This window comes from Bos indicus, chromosome 28 (genome assembly GCF_029378745.1).
Source record: "Bos indicus isolate NIAB-ARS_2022 breed Sahiwal x Tharparkar chromosome 28, NIAB-ARS_B.indTharparkar_mat_pri_1.0, whole genome shotgun sequence".
Taxonomy (NCBI): Eukaryota; Metazoa; Chordata; class Mammalia; order Artiodactyla; family Bovidae; genus Bos; species Bos indicus.
Window position 1 is genome coordinate 736286 of NC_091787.1, and position 16740 is coordinate 753025.

At 47.0% G+C, this 16740-nt stretch overlaps 1 protein-coding gene across 1 annotated transcript; it reads left to right on the forward strand.

Annotated features, from left to right (window-relative positions):
* Nucleotides 1-5765: 5765 nt before the first annotated feature.
* On the forward strand, nucleotides 5766-15380 carry RHOU (ras homolog family member U). The gene is made up of 3 exons (XM_070782202.1): nucleotides 5766-6219; nucleotides 7752-7810; nucleotides 13079-15380. The coding sequence occupies exons 1-3, from the start codon at nucleotides 5967-5969 to the stop codon at nucleotides 13532-13534; spliced, it is 768 nt and encodes a 255-aa protein (XP_070638303.1). The 5' UTR covers nucleotides 5766-5966; the 3' UTR covers nucleotides 13535-15380.
* The last annotated feature ends 1360 nt before the right edge of the window (nucleotides 15381-16740 follow it).

Genomic DNA, 16740 nt, shown 5'->3' on the forward strand with positions numbered 1-16740 from the left:
CACTAAGGATGGGTACACTCAGGGCTCAGTCAGGAAAACAGCCCTTCCAAGGTATAGCGTGAAGGAAGGAAGATTTCACAAGCCTTAGAATTGCAGGAGAAAGGGAAACAGCCACTAAGCCTGTCCAGCTGAATCTGGGACAAGGCTCCAGCTGCAGCTTTCGAGAAAACCCAGTTGTCTGCAGATGTGGGCACCGGCGGAGCCATGAAAGGGAACTTAGGGTATGCTGAATTGGGGGCTGGAGAAGGCAATGGCAAGCCACTCCAGTACTCTTGCTTAGAAAATCCCATGGATGGAGGAGCCTGGTGGGCTACAGTCCATGGAGTCGCCACGAGTCGGTCGCGACTGAGCGACTTCACTTTTACTTTCACTTTTCACTTTCACGCAATGGAGAAGGAAATGGCAACCCACTCCAATGTTCTTGCCTGGAGAATCCCAGGGACGGGGGAGCCTGGTGGGCTGCTGTCTATGGGGTCGCACAGAGTCGGACACGACTGAAGCGACTTAGCAGCAGAATTGGGGGCATGCCCTCTGTGGTTCCTGTGAGCTTGGGCTGCTGTGAGCACAACGAGATGGGCAAAGAGCAGGAGGAGAATGAAGGCACGTCGGGCCCTCTGAGCCTGTCCACCACCACGTGCAGCCCTATGAAGTCCTCCACTTCCCAATCCCCAGGGTGGTCCTCTCACTGGACAGCCATAGCCTGGAACACACAGAGCAGGACGCTCTGGGGAACATGAGCCCAACCTCAGATGGAAACAGGGGGCCCTTTTGGCATTAGACGACCCAGCTCAGAATCTTTAGTTAATGAGAAGTAATTTTCTTTTTCTTCTTTTGTGGCTTTTCAGATCCTAATTCTTCAACCCAGGATTGAACCTGGGCCCTCTGCAGTGAATGTTCAGAATCCCAACCAGTGGATCACCAGGGAACTCTGGAGAAATAATTTTCTAACTAGCAGTCTCTTACAGAATATTTAAAAAGTAAGGCAGTGCTGAAGGGAAGAAGTTTCCTTCAGAGATAAACATGTCCTAGGTCAACAGTGATGGCTTGGAGAAAGGGCAAACACTCATAGCTACACAACCCACTAATACGAAAGATCCAGTAACTACAGGCTTCTGATTTGGTTCTTTGCTGTTATTTATTTATGGAAGATGGGTAAATAGTGAAAAGTTACAAATAGTAAGAAAAACAAAACAAACAAAAAAAACCTTTATATTGAGCTTGATAATGGAAATTATACCCTGGCCAGGAATGTATTAATCAAAAAATTATTTTAACTTATTTCTTGAATATGTTAAAAGATAGGTGAAAGGTATACAGTATAAAGTTTATTAGCACAGTTTCTACTATATTAGTACCAAAATAAAAATTTATGATAATTAGTTCATTTGAAAATTTGATAGTCTGCTAGTAGAACAGGCAAAAGAGCTTTATTTTAAAAAAATACAAGAAAATGTGGTGGGGATAAAGAGTTTGGTGAAGCAAGGGTCCTGCTTTTTAGGCGATTAAAAGCAAGTGTCAGTAGGTTACTTCAGCAAAGTGCTATGACAGGGATTAGGCATAAATGCACCTACCTAAGGGCATTGGGTCACACTCCCCAGAGGAGGTGACATCTGAACTGAGACCCATGTGGTCAACATTAGCAAGTGAGAGGAAGAGCGGGAGGCATGCAGGCTCTCAAGCGTTGGAGAGAGGAGTGTGCCCAGGTCCCTGGGGCCACAGGGGGTGGGGTGGGTGGGGGTGGATGGGTGTCAGTGGGGATGGGGTGGATGCTGGAAGACCCAGAGGTGGAGCTCCGGTGTGGTAGGTGAATGCGTACAGGTGGGCTGGAGAGCTACATAGGTACCAGATCTTAAGAGAGGAAAAATTTTTTTTCCCACAAATGACAGTATTTCCCAAACTTACCAGATACAAAGGAAACATTGCACAAACTGTGCCATCCTGGTAGATACAGATGGGAGTACAGGAGGGCTAAGGCATCCTCAGATACTGGAGAAATGGTCTTTCTTATTAACTGCTGCAGGACTCATGTGTTCTCAAAATATTTTATAAAACAGAAAACAGTAGCCTACTATTTTCCTTGCATGATGTAAAGTGTGGGGTATAAAGATAAACAAAATAAAGTTCCTGACCTCCTGGGGCTTGAAAGGGAGACAGACAGTAAACAAACAAGAAAATACATTAGATGATCTATTGATTTATTGTGGATTCACTGATTGACCGTACACTTGGAGGGGCCTCCCACAGCCCTGGTCTCGGTCAGCACTGAGTTCCAGGGCCCCACCCCCATCTTTGGACTTGATACCATGGACTGCAGAAGAGCCTACTAATAGTGAGCAATTAGTTCTGGGGATTTTAGGTAAGGCTGCAGGGGGTTGATTAAATTGGCTCTAGAAAGATGGGCCGAAATAAGTGGAATGGGACAGTACTTGACATAGAAAAGGGAACAAAGCAAAGTCAGTGGCTACGGGATACAAAAACTACCATATGGCTGAAGGCAGGGGAGACCCACATTTTGTAGGGCCCGAAGCTGATCATATTTGGGGCCCTTATTTAAGAGAAAGGATAAACATTTAAGAATAGAAAATTAGGTACAAAAATATTGATTTAAAATGAGACATGCATCACAATAAGCTATGCACTTTAAAAGGCCAACAGACACCATAAACTTTAAAAGTATCCAGAAGAAAACATTTAATAAACCTCCTGACACACATGGATCATACTATTTTTTCCCACATTTTTTGGCTGCACAAGCTCCCCCAAACTTTACTGAGGGTCTAGATTACAGTGAAAAATTGTACATATTTAAGGTGTACAACTTGATAATTTGATGTACAGATATATTGTGAAATAGTCACCTGCGTGTGTGGTGTGTGTTTGTTTTGAGAACACTCAGAATCCACACTTAGTAGATGTAAGGGTACAATACAATATTGCTAACTCTAGTCACACGGGTGTGCATTAGATCTCCTGAATGTATTTATCTTGCATAACTGAAACTTTGTGTCTCTGGAACACCACCTCCCCCACATCCCCCTGCTGCATGCCCTTTCTCAATTCTATAATTTTGTAATATGTAGAGAACAATGAAAACCTATTTCACTTGCTGGTGAACTTGCTGTTTGTGGTCCCGAGACAGGTTTGCATCCTCACAAACACAGGAGTTCACCTCAATTCTATTTCATGTGATTTCCTTCAAAAACATATGGTGCCTGAATAAATGCACATGCTGCATTTAGAGTTTATTCCTGCCAGGAACTTCCATTTTGACCAGATGAGGTGGGAGAGCCACTATCCCTCTCACAATTGTTGTTTAGTCCTTAGTCATATCCAACTCTTTGCGACCCTATGGACTATAGCCTGCCAGCCTCCTCTGTCCATGAGATTTCCCAGGCAAGAAGACTGGAGTGGGTTGCCATGCCCTCCTCCAGTGGATCTTTCCAACGCAGGGATTGAGCCCGGGTCTCTTACATCTCCTGCATTGGCAGGCGGGTTCTTTACCGCTGAGCCACCAGTGAAGCCCCCTCTAACAATACTGTGTACTTTTTGATGGGAAGGATAGCCACGAACTAGTTTTTGGCTTCAAGAAGGTACATCCCAAACTCTAGAAAACCTCGTGTTTTCTACTGGAACCAGTGCTGGGGAAAGTGGGAAAGTTCAGATAGAAACCTGCAGGCACATTACTGGCCACCATTTCTATGCCCAGACGGCAAGAAACAAGGTAACTACACAGGGGAGTTGAAAATTACACAAATACATCCCATCAGTGTCAGGGCTGTGGAGAGGCAGGCCAGGTACCCAGGTGCTCATTCTCTGGGTCAGGTAATTGCAAGGTTGGTACCTTGAATTTTGCTCCCTTGGCTCCTTCCTTGTCTGACTTTAGTCCCAGCTCTGTATCCATTAAACCCAAATGAAATGTCTAAGTTCACTTTCCTTGGCTTGATGCTCAGAATGTCCCCTGCCACATCAAAGCCATTCAATATGAGAAGTTAGAATTGAAACAACATTGGGCTTTGTTGGTAGTGATTAAAATATATGAATTTTTTTCATATAAACTTTTGTCAATTTTTGCAGAATTGTGTTCACACTGCTAGGGCCCCCAGGGAGGTTCTCTGCAAATGAGGGCCCTGAATTCAAGCCTTCAGCCTCTTGACAAATCCACCCCTGCATTCCCACCACAGCCACACTTCCAAGGCTCAATTTATTACTCTGGCTTGATTTTGCTTTAAGGACACTGGGTAAGAAACAACTCAGGCTCTGGAGCCAGAGTGCCTGAATCCTGGCACTGCCACTCCCTAGCTTGTGAGACCTCAGCATTTTATCTAGTACCCCTGTGCCTCAGATTTTCTCATCCTGTACCCATAAAATGGGCTTTCCCCATGGCTCAGAGGTTAAGAATCTGCCTGTAATGCAGGAGACCAGGGTTCAATCCCTAGGTCAGGAAGATCCCCTGGAGAAGGAAATGGCAACCCACTCCAGTATTCTTGCCTCGGAAATCCCATGGACAAGAGGAGCCTTGTCAGCTTTGGTCCATGGCGTTGGAAATAGAGTTGGGAACGACTGAGAGCCTAACACTTTCACCCATAAAATGGGTATAAGTAATGATGAGATGACAGTAACTAGCTCATGCAGTGGAGAAGGCAATGGCACCCCACTCCAGTACTCTTGCCTGGAAAATCCCATAGACGGAGGAGCCTAGTAGGCTGCAGTCCATGGGGTCACTGAGAGTCGGACACTACTGAGCGACTTCACTTTCACTTTTCACTTTCATGCATTGGAGAAGGAAATGGTAACCCACTCCAGTGTTCTTGCCTGGACAATCCCAGGCAGGGAAGGGGGAGCCTAGTGGGCTGCCGTCTATGGGTCGCACAGAGTCAGACACGACTGAAGCGATTTAGCAGCAACAGCAGCAGCTCATGCAGAGTACTTACCAGTGTCCTGTATATAAGAAAGGTTCAGCGTTTATTAGTTGCTGTGACTTTTATTATCAGTATCACTATTCCTATTCACAGTATGAGCCTCTTCTCACACCACAGCATAAATCTCTGGGAAACTTTGCGTCTAGACTATGCCCACAAAGGTTTCCCTGTCTTTCCGATGGATTGTTGACTAAATATAGAAGGGAGTCAGAGAAAAACGGATTTTTTTTTCCCCTAAATAATACCAATGTCACCAAATTCCATTTACGTAGATGAAAGAATTGGGGCTATAAAGACATCTGTTGGTTCAGGGCATGCTCAAGAGAAAGTCACACTAGCGTTAACAGTGGACCTGCGTTCCTTTGCTCCCAACTGATAGAAGAATACGTTAGAAGGACCAAAATCACACGATGGGCTTCGGCTACATAAAAGTTGCCTATTAGCTCTGCCTCCTTCCGACGACTGTCGCCCAGGCCCTGCACTGCCCCCTTGGGTGGAACGCTGTGGCCTGCGAGGCAGGGACCGCTGGGAGGAGGGGGCGCAGGGCCGGGAGGAGCAGGGCAGTCGTCGGGCACTTGGGCGCAGGAGGCGGGACCGCGAGCCCCTCTGCGGTGGCGGCAGTGTCGGCGCCGGGAAGCCTCCCTCCGTGGCCTGGTTCCTCGGCACTTCCCAGATTGGTCATCTGGGGTTCCCCCGTGGGTGTCGGGGTCCCTGCACCGAGTCGCGGTCCCGCCCCAGCGCGAGCGGCTCCGGCTCTAGCGCACCACACGGCGCTCAGACGGGGGCGCTGTGGGCCCGACGCCCGGACCTAGCGGCCGCTCCGCCTTCTCCCCGCGCCCGCCCCCCGCGCGCCGGGCCGCCGGGAAGCAGGAGGAGACAGCGCCGGGCCCCGCGCCGCTCGGTCCGCAGTCCTCGGCCGCAGAACACAGCCGGCGTCGCCCGAGCCTGAGCCCAGCCGGACCCACCCGACCGCCTTTGTCTGCGCCGCGCGGCCGGAGCCGCGGCCCTCGAGTCGGGGACGGCTCCCCCCGCGGCTTGCGCGGGCCGATGCCCCCGCAGCAGGGGGACCCCGCGTTCCCGGGCCGCTGCGAGGCGCCGCCCGTGCCGCCCCGCCGGGAGCGCGGGGTCCGTGGGCCCGGGGCGCCGGGGGGCCGGGGGCGCGCGGGCGGCCCCGAGGGGCACGGCGTCAAGTGCGTGCTGGTCGGCGACGGCGCCGTGGGCAAGACCAGCTTGGTGGTGAGCTACACCACCAACGGCTACCCCACCGAGTACATCCCCACCGCCTTCGACAACTTCTCGGGTGAGCGGGGCCGTGGGGGCTGGGGCGGAGGAGACCCCGGGGGACACAGGGCCGCCGGGAGTGGGGTCTTAACCCGGGCGCGGGGAGCCGAGGGCGCCTCGCAGTTCGGGTACGGACGGCGGGGTCGCACAGGTCGCGCCCAGGTGGCCTGATCAGTTTCCTGCGTAAAGCAGTTGCGTCAGGCCGACGTTGCTGGCGCCGCTGCCGGCTTTCGATCGGAAGGTGACGCGCAGGTGCCATTACCTGTGGCCCGAGGGTCGGTCTTTTCCAGTCAGCGGCTCCTCTTCCGAGGGCGTCTCCACTTTCAAAAGCCGCGGAGAGCAGGGACAAGTGTGGATTTAGTGAAAATGGCATTGGAGGCGCTGGGGAAGGCTGAGCTTTGGATTAAACCAGGATAGTAAAGATGACTTCTTGCCTCTGAGTCCCACCGCCCCCGTTGGCTCTGTTTTTGATTCTTAGTGTCTTTTCAGTATCTCTTAAGCTCCTGAAAACTGTTATGTATGCGATGCTGTGTCATTTGGTTTGTAGCCACCAAGATAAAGTAATCTTTCCTCTTGATTTTTCAAGTACTCTTGAAATTTATGAAAAAGTTAAAATCCATGGAAGCTAGAGTGAAATGCTTTCTCTTGTTCTTAAAAAAAAAAAAAAAAAAAGAACTTCGTGATCTTTCAGAAAGTTTTGACGGCAAGGACTTGCTTTCATCTACCTGGAAGGCACCGTAGATAAAGCAGTGCTGGGCTGGTGGGTTTCCCACCTAAACGATATTGAGTGTGTGTGTGTGTGTGTTTTAATCCCCTTCTTCAACTGAGTAGTACAAACATTTATAAACAATTTAGAAAGTTGTATTGAGACAAAACGGAGTGCTTCATCAAATAGAGCACTCTGAGCAGCACTCTGATGCAGGCCCCTCCCCAGATACCCCTTCCTAGTGGAAAGGTGGACACGATTTCCTTTTCTCGTTTAATCCTCTCTTTGAGCTGACGTGGAGAGATAAGCAGTGCCCTCTTTTATAAACAGGACAATACTGGCAGCCTGTGTTTACACATGTTCTCAAAATAAGCTTCGCTTTTGTGACAGACCCCGAAGTTACCAAACATTTCCCAAGGGAAAACAGACTTATTTGTGAGGTTTTCCCGTGATTTAAAACCATGAGGTTGGTTCCCACCTACCCCCCACCCCACCCAGTGTTGTTTTTGTGATTTTTGAAACACGTGCCATAGGAAAATAAATCGTCTGGGGTTGGGAGAAAACTCAGACCCTTCCAGGGTGCCATCAAAGGCCCTGGGCCTCTCTGCCTTCTCTCTGGGCATGGAGCGAATTGCTGGCCTGGCAGGTTTGCATTAAAAAAAAAAAAAAAATGCTTCCATGGAGTCTCCTTGTTTTAGGCAAGTCTTGAATTTGTTGGGGACTCAGAATAGGAGCTGAAGGGTTTGGAGTGAGAGTGATCATACAAACTAAAATTATTGTTCTTCTGGAAAGGGTTAAAAGAGACCCTCCCCACTACTGACAATCCTCTCGGTCTTATTTTTAAGCTGTGGTTTCCGTGGATGGGCGGCCCGTGAAACTCCAGCTCTGTGACACTGCAGGACAGGTCAGTATCACATCACTGCTCAGTGCTGGGCAAGAACAGGGTCTTTTAAAGGCCTTCAAATACTGCCCCTCTCCTTTACTGGGCCATTCTAGAGCCCCACCCCCACCTCACAGAGGGTGGAGGTGGCGGGGAGAGAGCTCCACACCAATAAAGCAGGGTTTGGCACTGCTCATTGTGGGCAGGACAAGGGAAACAGGGTCAAGAGCGGTTCTTATCTTCTGGGAGTTTCTGATCTTATTTACATTCTGGTTTTTATTAAAAATTGTCAATGATGCTTTGTACTCATTTCTCAGAGTAAGTTGGCAATGCCTTATAATCATTTTATTAAAGGTCAACAAACCAAATTCTTAAGATATTGACTCAAGAAAAAGATGGAGTTCATGTCAGTAAGTGTTAATATTTCCTTTCCTAACCTGGAGGAATGAATGAGCTGGGACTTGGTCCTTCAGAATAGTGGACATTTATTTTTGTCTTGAGGGCCAGGCGCTTGGATGAGACAGCCAGGGATGGGGAGGACTCAGTATGGAGTCCCCTCTGGGGTGTCCCCAAGAGCTGGGGGGGCTCCAGTCCCCCGCATGGTGCTTACATCACTAATTCTCACTGTGCCGTCTGAGAGCCCAGGGTCTGTCTTTGTTGTTTAGTCATTAATGTTGTTGTTTAGTCGCTAAGTTATTTAGTCCGACTCTTTTGCAACCTGTTGGACTGTAGCCCACCAGGCTCCTCTGTCCATAGGATTTCCTAGGCAAGAATACTGGAGTGGATTGCCATTTCCTTCTCCACAGGATCTTCCCGACCCAGGGATCAAACCTGCATCTCCTGCATTGCAGGTGGAGTCTTCCCCGCTGAGCCATCACAGAAGCCCCTAGGGTCTGTCTTTAGAGCTTGCCAAAGCCACAGTTAATAAGCACGTAGTTTCTCCAGTGCTTGCTAGAGTTTGAGAAAGTCCTGGGGTAATTTATCGACAGATGAAAGTGTCCACTTCCTTTCTAAGATGTCATATGACCACCTACACTTAAGAAGTGTCTGACTTTTCAGTGTCCCTAAGAGCCTCCTCCAAACCAGGGCTTCTTAGTCACTTACCCACTGCGGGACAGCAAGTTCAGGGCTTTGTTTTTCAAACTTCAAGGTGACACAAGACTGGGCTGCCTCGATCCCCAGTTGAACATTGGTTTGGCAGTGGCCACAGGGTGCATGTCATAGCCCAGCTTCCTCTGCTGTCTCCTTGCCCTTCTACTGGAGCAGGAAAAAAATGAAAAACCAAGCAATCTGAATTTTATTGCATATGGAAGAAAAAATCAAAGAACATATATCCTTCTAATAATTTTTCTGGATGCCCTGCTGCTATTTATAATTAAAGCTTAATTGCTTTGTGTAAATCAAGAATGTTTTTCTTACCTTGGGTCACATTTTCTGATCTTTACAATGAGAGTTGGGTAGCCCCTCAAAAAACAGAGGCCTCCCTGCTGAAGCAAGAAGTGGTAGTTGAAGAGTCTGAGAATAAGAAGAAGGCAAGAAAACTCAAGAAACCAAAGGGCATGCCTATCTGGGGCCCTTTAGGGAGGAGCAGACAGCCCAGTGCAGGCAGCTCCCCACCACTAGCTCACCTGTCAGCTCTGATGGCAGACACAGCTTCCTGGGCTGGAGCTCCCTGCCTCGTGCCTGGCCGGTGCCTGGTCCGTAGTGGACTTTGCTTGTGTTTATAGACGGGATTGATAAATAAATAAGTGCTGAGTCCCGCAGGATGCAAGCTTAAGTCATGGCTTGCCCCTTGACGGACTGTAGTCCGTGGGGAAAGACAAACCACTTAGTATTGGATTGGCCAAAAAGTTAATTTGGATTTTCCAGTAGGCACTTATAGAAAAACCCAAATGAACTTCTTGGCCAACCCAATAGAACTTGTGAAGAAATCAGCAAGGTTACAGGAGGAGGAAGGCAACATTGGTTTGAAGGACAGGATGGGTAGAACAGGAGGAAAACCTCTGAGCAGTTTTGCAAGAGGATTAGGACTTTTACCAGGAGCACTTTGTAGAAATGATCCTGAATTATCAAGGAAGAGTTTGATATTTTTCCTTAATAGGATCTGTTTCAAAGTTAAGGAATCACAAGAATCATTTTAGAAATGATTTCATGAAAAAGCTTATAATTTGGGAAATGAAAAGGTTTCAGTGCAAGTTGGTACACTTTGGTTTATTTGGAAATTTTCCTTCATTTTCCTGCCTCTCAGCAGTGTTTTTGTTGAGATTCACTGTATTTCTTACCTGATGGAGTGGTTAGTATGCCTAATAGTGTAATGTGTGAGGCCACCATCTACAGATTTATGGAAAACCACATCTTCAAAAAAGCATCTTCAAAACTATGAAAAATACACAGCTCGGGCTTTCCTGGTGGTCCAGGGGTTTAAGACTCTGCTCCCCATGGAACTTTGCTCAGTGTTATGTATCAGCTTGGATGGGAGGGGGGTTGGGGGGAGAGCTGATACACATATATGTATGGCTGAGTCCCTTCGCTGTTCACTTGAAACTGTCACAGCATTGTTTATCAGCTATACCCCAATATAAAAAAAAAAATTAAATTTTGCGGAAAAAAAAGACTCTGTGCTCCCAATGCAGGGGGCCTGGGTTTGAACCCTGGTCGGAGAACTAGATCACACATGCAACTAAAGATCCTGCATGCCACAGCTAAAACCCAGAGTAGCCAAATAAATAAAAATAAATTTTAAAAAGTACACAACTGGTGAGATAAAGTCAGTTTTTTCCCAGCTCCCCAGCTATCAATTAGTATTTGTTTTGATCGTTAGTAAAACTGGGCAAGGTGATAGTCCTTTCCTATCCTCCTTACTCCAGATCTGATAACCTCCCTTTTTAAGGGACTTGATTTGACACCTGCCATATTTCCTTAGTGTTGCCTCTGCCTGTGGTGGCACATCCCCCCAAGCGGTGGTCATGGTAGCTTACTGGGGATAAAGTGACTCAAGCTGCCTCCTTCCCAAACACCAGGAGAATGTGGACACAGGTAGCTGTTGCCTGGGGATCAGACATAAGTTTCACATAGCAGTTGAGAGCTGGAAAAATAACTAGAAATTGCTTCTTATGCCTTGGGGCCTTTTTGTTGGGGGCCTGGTGTGCATATAAAATGTTAAAAGTTTTTAACACTGGACTCATTATGGAAATTTCACTGTGATCAATTTCACTCCAGTGGAAATTGATCAGACTGCAATAGCCTGTCCAATAGCAGGTAAAAACTCTTCAGCTTCTGACTCATGAGGCACCTGGGAAAATCTTTATACTTAAAAAAAAACAAACACCGGTTGCTACTAGACCAGTGCAGCTGTCCAGCTACCTGTCAGCCCCACCCAGCCCTACCCTAAACCCCAGGCAAATCTCTGGGTCTCAGAACTCGTTTCTCTAAGGGTCCATTCCAATTGGACTCGTCACACGTACGTGTGTGGCATTTATTTCTGCAAATAGCTAAGGTTTCTGGTCAGGTAGTGACCAGCAGGGTTTAGTTTCTGCTTTGCTTCCTGAGTCCCTCAGCCAGAACCTCCACAAGTCTGGGAGCCAGGTTGTCGAAGCCATGTCCCAAGGCTCAGGGCTGTGTTTGCTTTTCTTTTTATTGATAATACAACCCCAGATCCAGGGCCTGGCCAGGCATGATGCCTGCCAGCAGTGAGGGCAGAGACTGTCCTGTGCTGCTTTCTTGCAGGCCTCTGGGAACAGAGGGAGTGTTTCATTAGAAGATCCTCGGGGCTGGGCTATTGGCCACCTGGTTGGGTTTCTGTGTTTCTTCTTTCAGCACAAAGTTGGCACTGAGAAATCCAATTCTTCTTCTTCTTCTTTTTAACTTTTGCATATAGAAGGTGGAGAATTGGCAGTGACATGGTGAGATGCCATATTGCTTCCTGAGGATTTAGCTGGTCAACTTCAATATTGTCACTTGGTTGTCGCCCTATAAACTGAAATACAGGGCCTCAGACGAGGCACGTAAACTCAAAAGATCCAGGCTTTCTTCATCCCTAGAAAAAGTCCACAGGTGCTACAAAACATGTGCATAAATAATAGTTTGTAAATAATCATAAGGGCTTCCCACGTGGCTCAGTGATAAAGAATCTGCCTGCCAATGATGAGCCACAGGAGATGTAGGTTCAATCCCTGACTTGGGAAGATCCCCTGGAGGAGGGCATGGCAACCCACTCCAGTATTCTTGCCTGGAGAACCTCATGGATAGAGGAGCCTGGTGGGCTACAGTCCATAGGGTTGCACAGATTCGGACACAACTGAAGCCAGGTAGCATGCACGCATGCATTTCCCTATAAGGACTGAGGCCATGTGTGTCTGTTCCCAACCAAATCCCCTAGGTCTGGGGTCCAGAGTCCTGTGTGCATCTCTGTTAGTGAATGCACACAGTGAGGCACTCAGCAGGGTGATGGTTTATATAATCAACTCTGACTTATTCCATTCAGTTCTTTATCCCTTGGAAGTAGGATGGGTATGCCTTTTCTCTGGTCCTTTATCTTCCCAAAGCATCACTCCTGGAGGCCTCTGGGGTTTGAGGAGAGAAAAGGGGAGGGAAAGTAAGAGAAAAGGAAGGAGGGAGAAAAAGATAAAGTGAGATAAAAGGTGTATTCAGCAAGTGTGAGAACATATTCACTTGTGTTTTAAGTGACATTGAGAGGCACACATTCTCTGGGTCACTGTGAGAGTGTCCAGGCCTAGGTCATCAATTCCAGTCCTGTGTCTGAGTCCCATGATTCTGCACCAAGTGTGCCCTGAGTGTGCCCTGGATATGCATAGCACAGATGGGTTGAAGTGAGCCAGGCTTACAGCTGCCACGAGGATGGGCAGAGCTGCTGAGTTCACAGACTGGGGTTTCCTGGGGTCTGGATGAAGCCCCGAGGATCAGTGTGGGTACCATCTACATTTTAAAAGCCTGGCTAAGTACCAGAGTTGAAGCAGTAAGTCTGAGTTACTCTAGCCTGAAGGCTAGAGAAAGTAAATTTTATTTTGAAAATCCATCTAATATAAGTACTTTTTCTACAGTAAGTTGCAAGTAGGTCCTGAGCAGTGAGGAAGGTTTTTGGGCAAGTTTTGCAGAGCTGGGAGTGAGGCCCCACTTGGCAGCAGTGGCCCTTATCAGGCTTTGGTTCTTCCTTCCACTATCTGTGGGCTTTCTGTTACCTACCAGACCCTTTCCAGAAAAATGTTCAAATGGTCTCTCTGCGGATGAGAACGGATGTAAAAGATAACATTTGGGTGCTTGATTCCCTTGTAGGATGAGTTTGACAAGCTCCGGCCTCTGTGCTACACCAATGCCGACATCTTCCTCCTGTGCTTCAGTGTTGTGGGTCCCTCCTCCTTCCAGAACGTCAGTGAGAAATGGGTGCCAGAGATTCGGTGCCACTGTCCCAAAGCCCCCATCATCCTCGTGGGGACACAGTCGGACCTCAGAGAAGACGTCAAAGTCCTCATCGAGCTGGACAAATGCAAAGAGAAGCCGGTACCCGAGGAGGCGGCCAGGTTGTGTGCCGAGGAGATCAAAGCCACCTCTTACATTGAGTGCTCGGCCTTGACTCAGAAGAACCTCAAAGAGGTCTTCGATGCAGCCATTGTAGCCGGCATTCAGTATTCGGACTCCCAGCAGCAGCCAAAGAAGTCCAAGAGCAGGACTCCCGACAAGATGAAGACCTTATCCAAGTCCTGGTGGAAGAAGTACTGCTGTTTCGTATGATGCTGATGGGGACCCCAGCGGGCTGTGTCCGACAAAACCCGCACTAGAGGCTATATTAGCTGACGTGATTCTTTGACTGTATAGGACCTGTATAGCGAGTGCATGTATATATGGATTATAGGAGGTGCTCCAATTTATGTGATTCTTTCTTGCCTTTGACCTTCTTGTTTGTTTGAGCTGAGGGATGACATACTTATGCAAGATATCTTGAAGTAAGTTAAGAATTTTTCATAACTCTGGAAATTTAGAGCTTTAGACCTTTTGATTAATTTATATCTAATATGAAAAAGGCACACCTCAGGTCTGGGTGTCCAGAGTGAAAGTTTGCTATGAGATAACACACAGAAGAACAAAGAAGAAATGGTGTGGTTAGCTATCCCTTCACTGAAGGCTGGTCAGAGTAACTCAGCTTTGAAACCTTATACTTTTTTCCCCTTTGTTTTAAGGAAAAAAAATCTGAGGGAAAAAAAAAGATTTCTGCCTGTAAAACCTCAAATCAGACACTTTGGTTATATTCTTATACCCCGTTGCTTAAGATTTAAAAACAACCAACAAAAAACATCCCACTGACAATGGTGCTATATAGACCAAAAAGGAAAAATTGTTGAAGGGGGTTTTTCATCCTGAGATCATGTGAACAGCCAGAATGCCGTGAGGAGTACAGTGGTAGCCCGCAGCTCTCTTATTCTTTAGGGAACGACTCACACTGAGATCAGAGTGTGATGTTTGCTGTCATGCACATGAGCCAAGCTGCCTGAACCTCTATGATGACAGCGCTCAGGAGACCTGCCTGGATTGGTTCTAAACTTCTAGGCCTTCCCTGCCCCATCTGCAGAGAAATGAACACTCTAGCAGGGCTGTAGCAGGCAGGTGTGTTGGGAAATGAAACAAAATGTCTTTGTTTTTTTTTTTTTTAAGTCAGTCCAAAGGTACTTCTTTGTGTACACACATGAACACAGATATATATGTGGCTGTTCTTGCTGCCAATTCAGACTTTTAACTATGGGAAAAAAACGTGGCCCCAGGAACAGCTATGATGGAAGCCTGGCTTCCTCTTTTAACAGTTTTTGGAACAGAACTCTTTTTAATGATATCTGAGATGTGATTCTAAGTGTATCTTCACACATTTTGGAGCCTATGTTAAAACATGTACATCTCTTAGAACCTGTTTTAAAATTAATGCCTCTTGAAACCTACTAAAGCCACAGACACCTCTCAGGGAGCTGGCAGCAGAGACAGTGTGCGGGTCAGGGGCCATGGAGGTGGCGGTGGCAGGGACCACAGTGCCCTTGCTCAGCACTTTCTACACTGTAGAACAGTCAGAAAACCACAGATTGTGACATATTTGTGTTGTTCCAGATGGTGGCTTTTAGGGCTTTATGTTCTGGAGGAAAAAAAGTGTCACATCCAGAGAGCAGTTTTGCTCTGGGATGGGGTTGCTTCTGAGTTGCTGAGAAGTAGCCAAATACATCAAGTTGTGATGTCAGGCTTGCACTGGTAAAGAAGATCTACCAAAATCAACCAGTAACTGGGGAAATTTCTCTAGTGCCAACAAGTAGAGGAGTTTTGTTTATCTTTCTGTGGATCTTGTCCTTTTTATATTAAAAAAAATCCAATTTGTGTTTCTTCATATAAAAAGTAAATGATCAGGCTATACTTTAGGTTAGGGGCTTCTTTTTTTCTGTTAGTAAATAAAATTAACTAATTTCTTCATTTAAAAACTGAAATACATACTGTTTACTATTTATTTTTCAGTACATTGAAATTGATATCATAGTTTCCTGAAGCATTTAGTTACAACCTGAGTGAATAAAATTACTTCTTTTATGGAAATGCCACAAACAGACCTAATGAAGTGCATCTGAAGCTTGGGGCTTGGCTCACCAACTCGTGAACCTCTCAGGTGGGGCCTTGCCCGCCATGGTGTGGAGTGGGGTGAGGGAGGGCTCTCTGACTGCTAAGTGATTTCAAACAGTTTTTATATATTAAAGCAAATGTCATGGAGTACAATGCAAGTTAATTTTTAAGACCGAACACAAAACTTGAAAGAAATTTTATGCCTGTGACAGCATATCGGGCCGCTCTTGGTCCCCTGGAGTGGGGAACCTTTGCCATCCTCTGCCTTTAGGACCACTGACGGCCAGTGGTTTGTGAGGAACACCTTTGTGGCCTAGGTTTTAGAGCTTTACTCAAGTGTTTTATTCTTAACTTAGCTTGATGCAGCCTGTGCCAGTCTAGACGGTTGACATTGAAATGCAACAGGTTTTAATATGTTGCCAAATTTGTAAGAGTAAAGGTGGGATTGTAATTGACATTTTCCTCCATTTTTACCTCATGATGAAAATGGAGACTTGGGCAGCAAAAATTTTTTTTGGCTACACTTTGCAGTATGCAGGATCTTAGTTCCCTGACCAGGGATTGAACCTGTCCCCTCTGCATTGGGAGTGCAGAGTCTTAACCCCTGAATTGCTAGGGAAGTCCCCAGAATTTTTTAAAAGTATGTGCTTGAGTTTTTTATTTACTTCCAAGCTCAAGCGTCGTTAAATTTACAGCTTGATATTATTGCGTAGGAGACTATCAGAGTTGTGCTTTGGGAAATGCTCAGTATTAAGTTGGGCAGGCCAGTCATAATGTAACAATACAGGGTCCACCTTTTTCACCAAGTGTGTGGAAATGAACCTTTTGTAATGTTGATTGCTGTGCCTGACAGACTTAAAGAGAAATCTCCGAGCTCTTACACAGGGCAGGTCTTCTCCCCAAGTCATGCTTTTCTTTTTTTAAGCATAAATGATGTTGAGCAGAACAGTCTTTTTGAAGATGCTCTCCAGGTGGTAGCAAACAAATTCTGACCTACAGCTCTTAGGGCACCTGCCTTTTCCACCAAAGAATTTCTCTGGGAGTGAAGAGAACATAAGGCTCATGAAGAAGCAGGCCCCAGAGGTGTCCTCGGAACGCGTCCCTGGCCAACATTAGGTGCCTGTTCAGGGTGGGGAGTGAGAATTCCAGGGCTAAGTCTGACACGCACAGCCTCTGGACCTTCGTGTGTGAGGGGCCAAGTGCTGGCCTCCATCCCTATTCTCAGAGCTGAGTCCAGGCTCAGAGCAGCGCTGAGTGGGGGATGATGCTGAGGGCACAGAGGAGCCTTGGTTTCCTTCTGTGTGGACAGGGCTGCCCTGTTCACTGGGCTGTTGGTGTCCTGGGTGACA

Excerpts from the sequence above, each read along its gene's own strand:
- RHOU (XM_070782202.1), top strand. The coding sequence starts at position 5,967 with ATGCCCCCGCAGCAGGGGGACCCCGCGTTCCCGGGCCGCTGCGAGGCG. Across the intron at positions 6,220-7,751 it reads CGCCTTCGACAACTTCTCGG|CTGTGGTTTCCGTGGATGGG; the intron begins GTGAGCGGGGCC and ends CTTATTTTTAAG. Across the intron at positions 7,811-13,078 it reads TCTGTGACACTGCAGGACAG|GATGAGTTTGACAAGCTCCG; the intron begins GTCAGTATCACA and ends ATTCCCTTGTAG.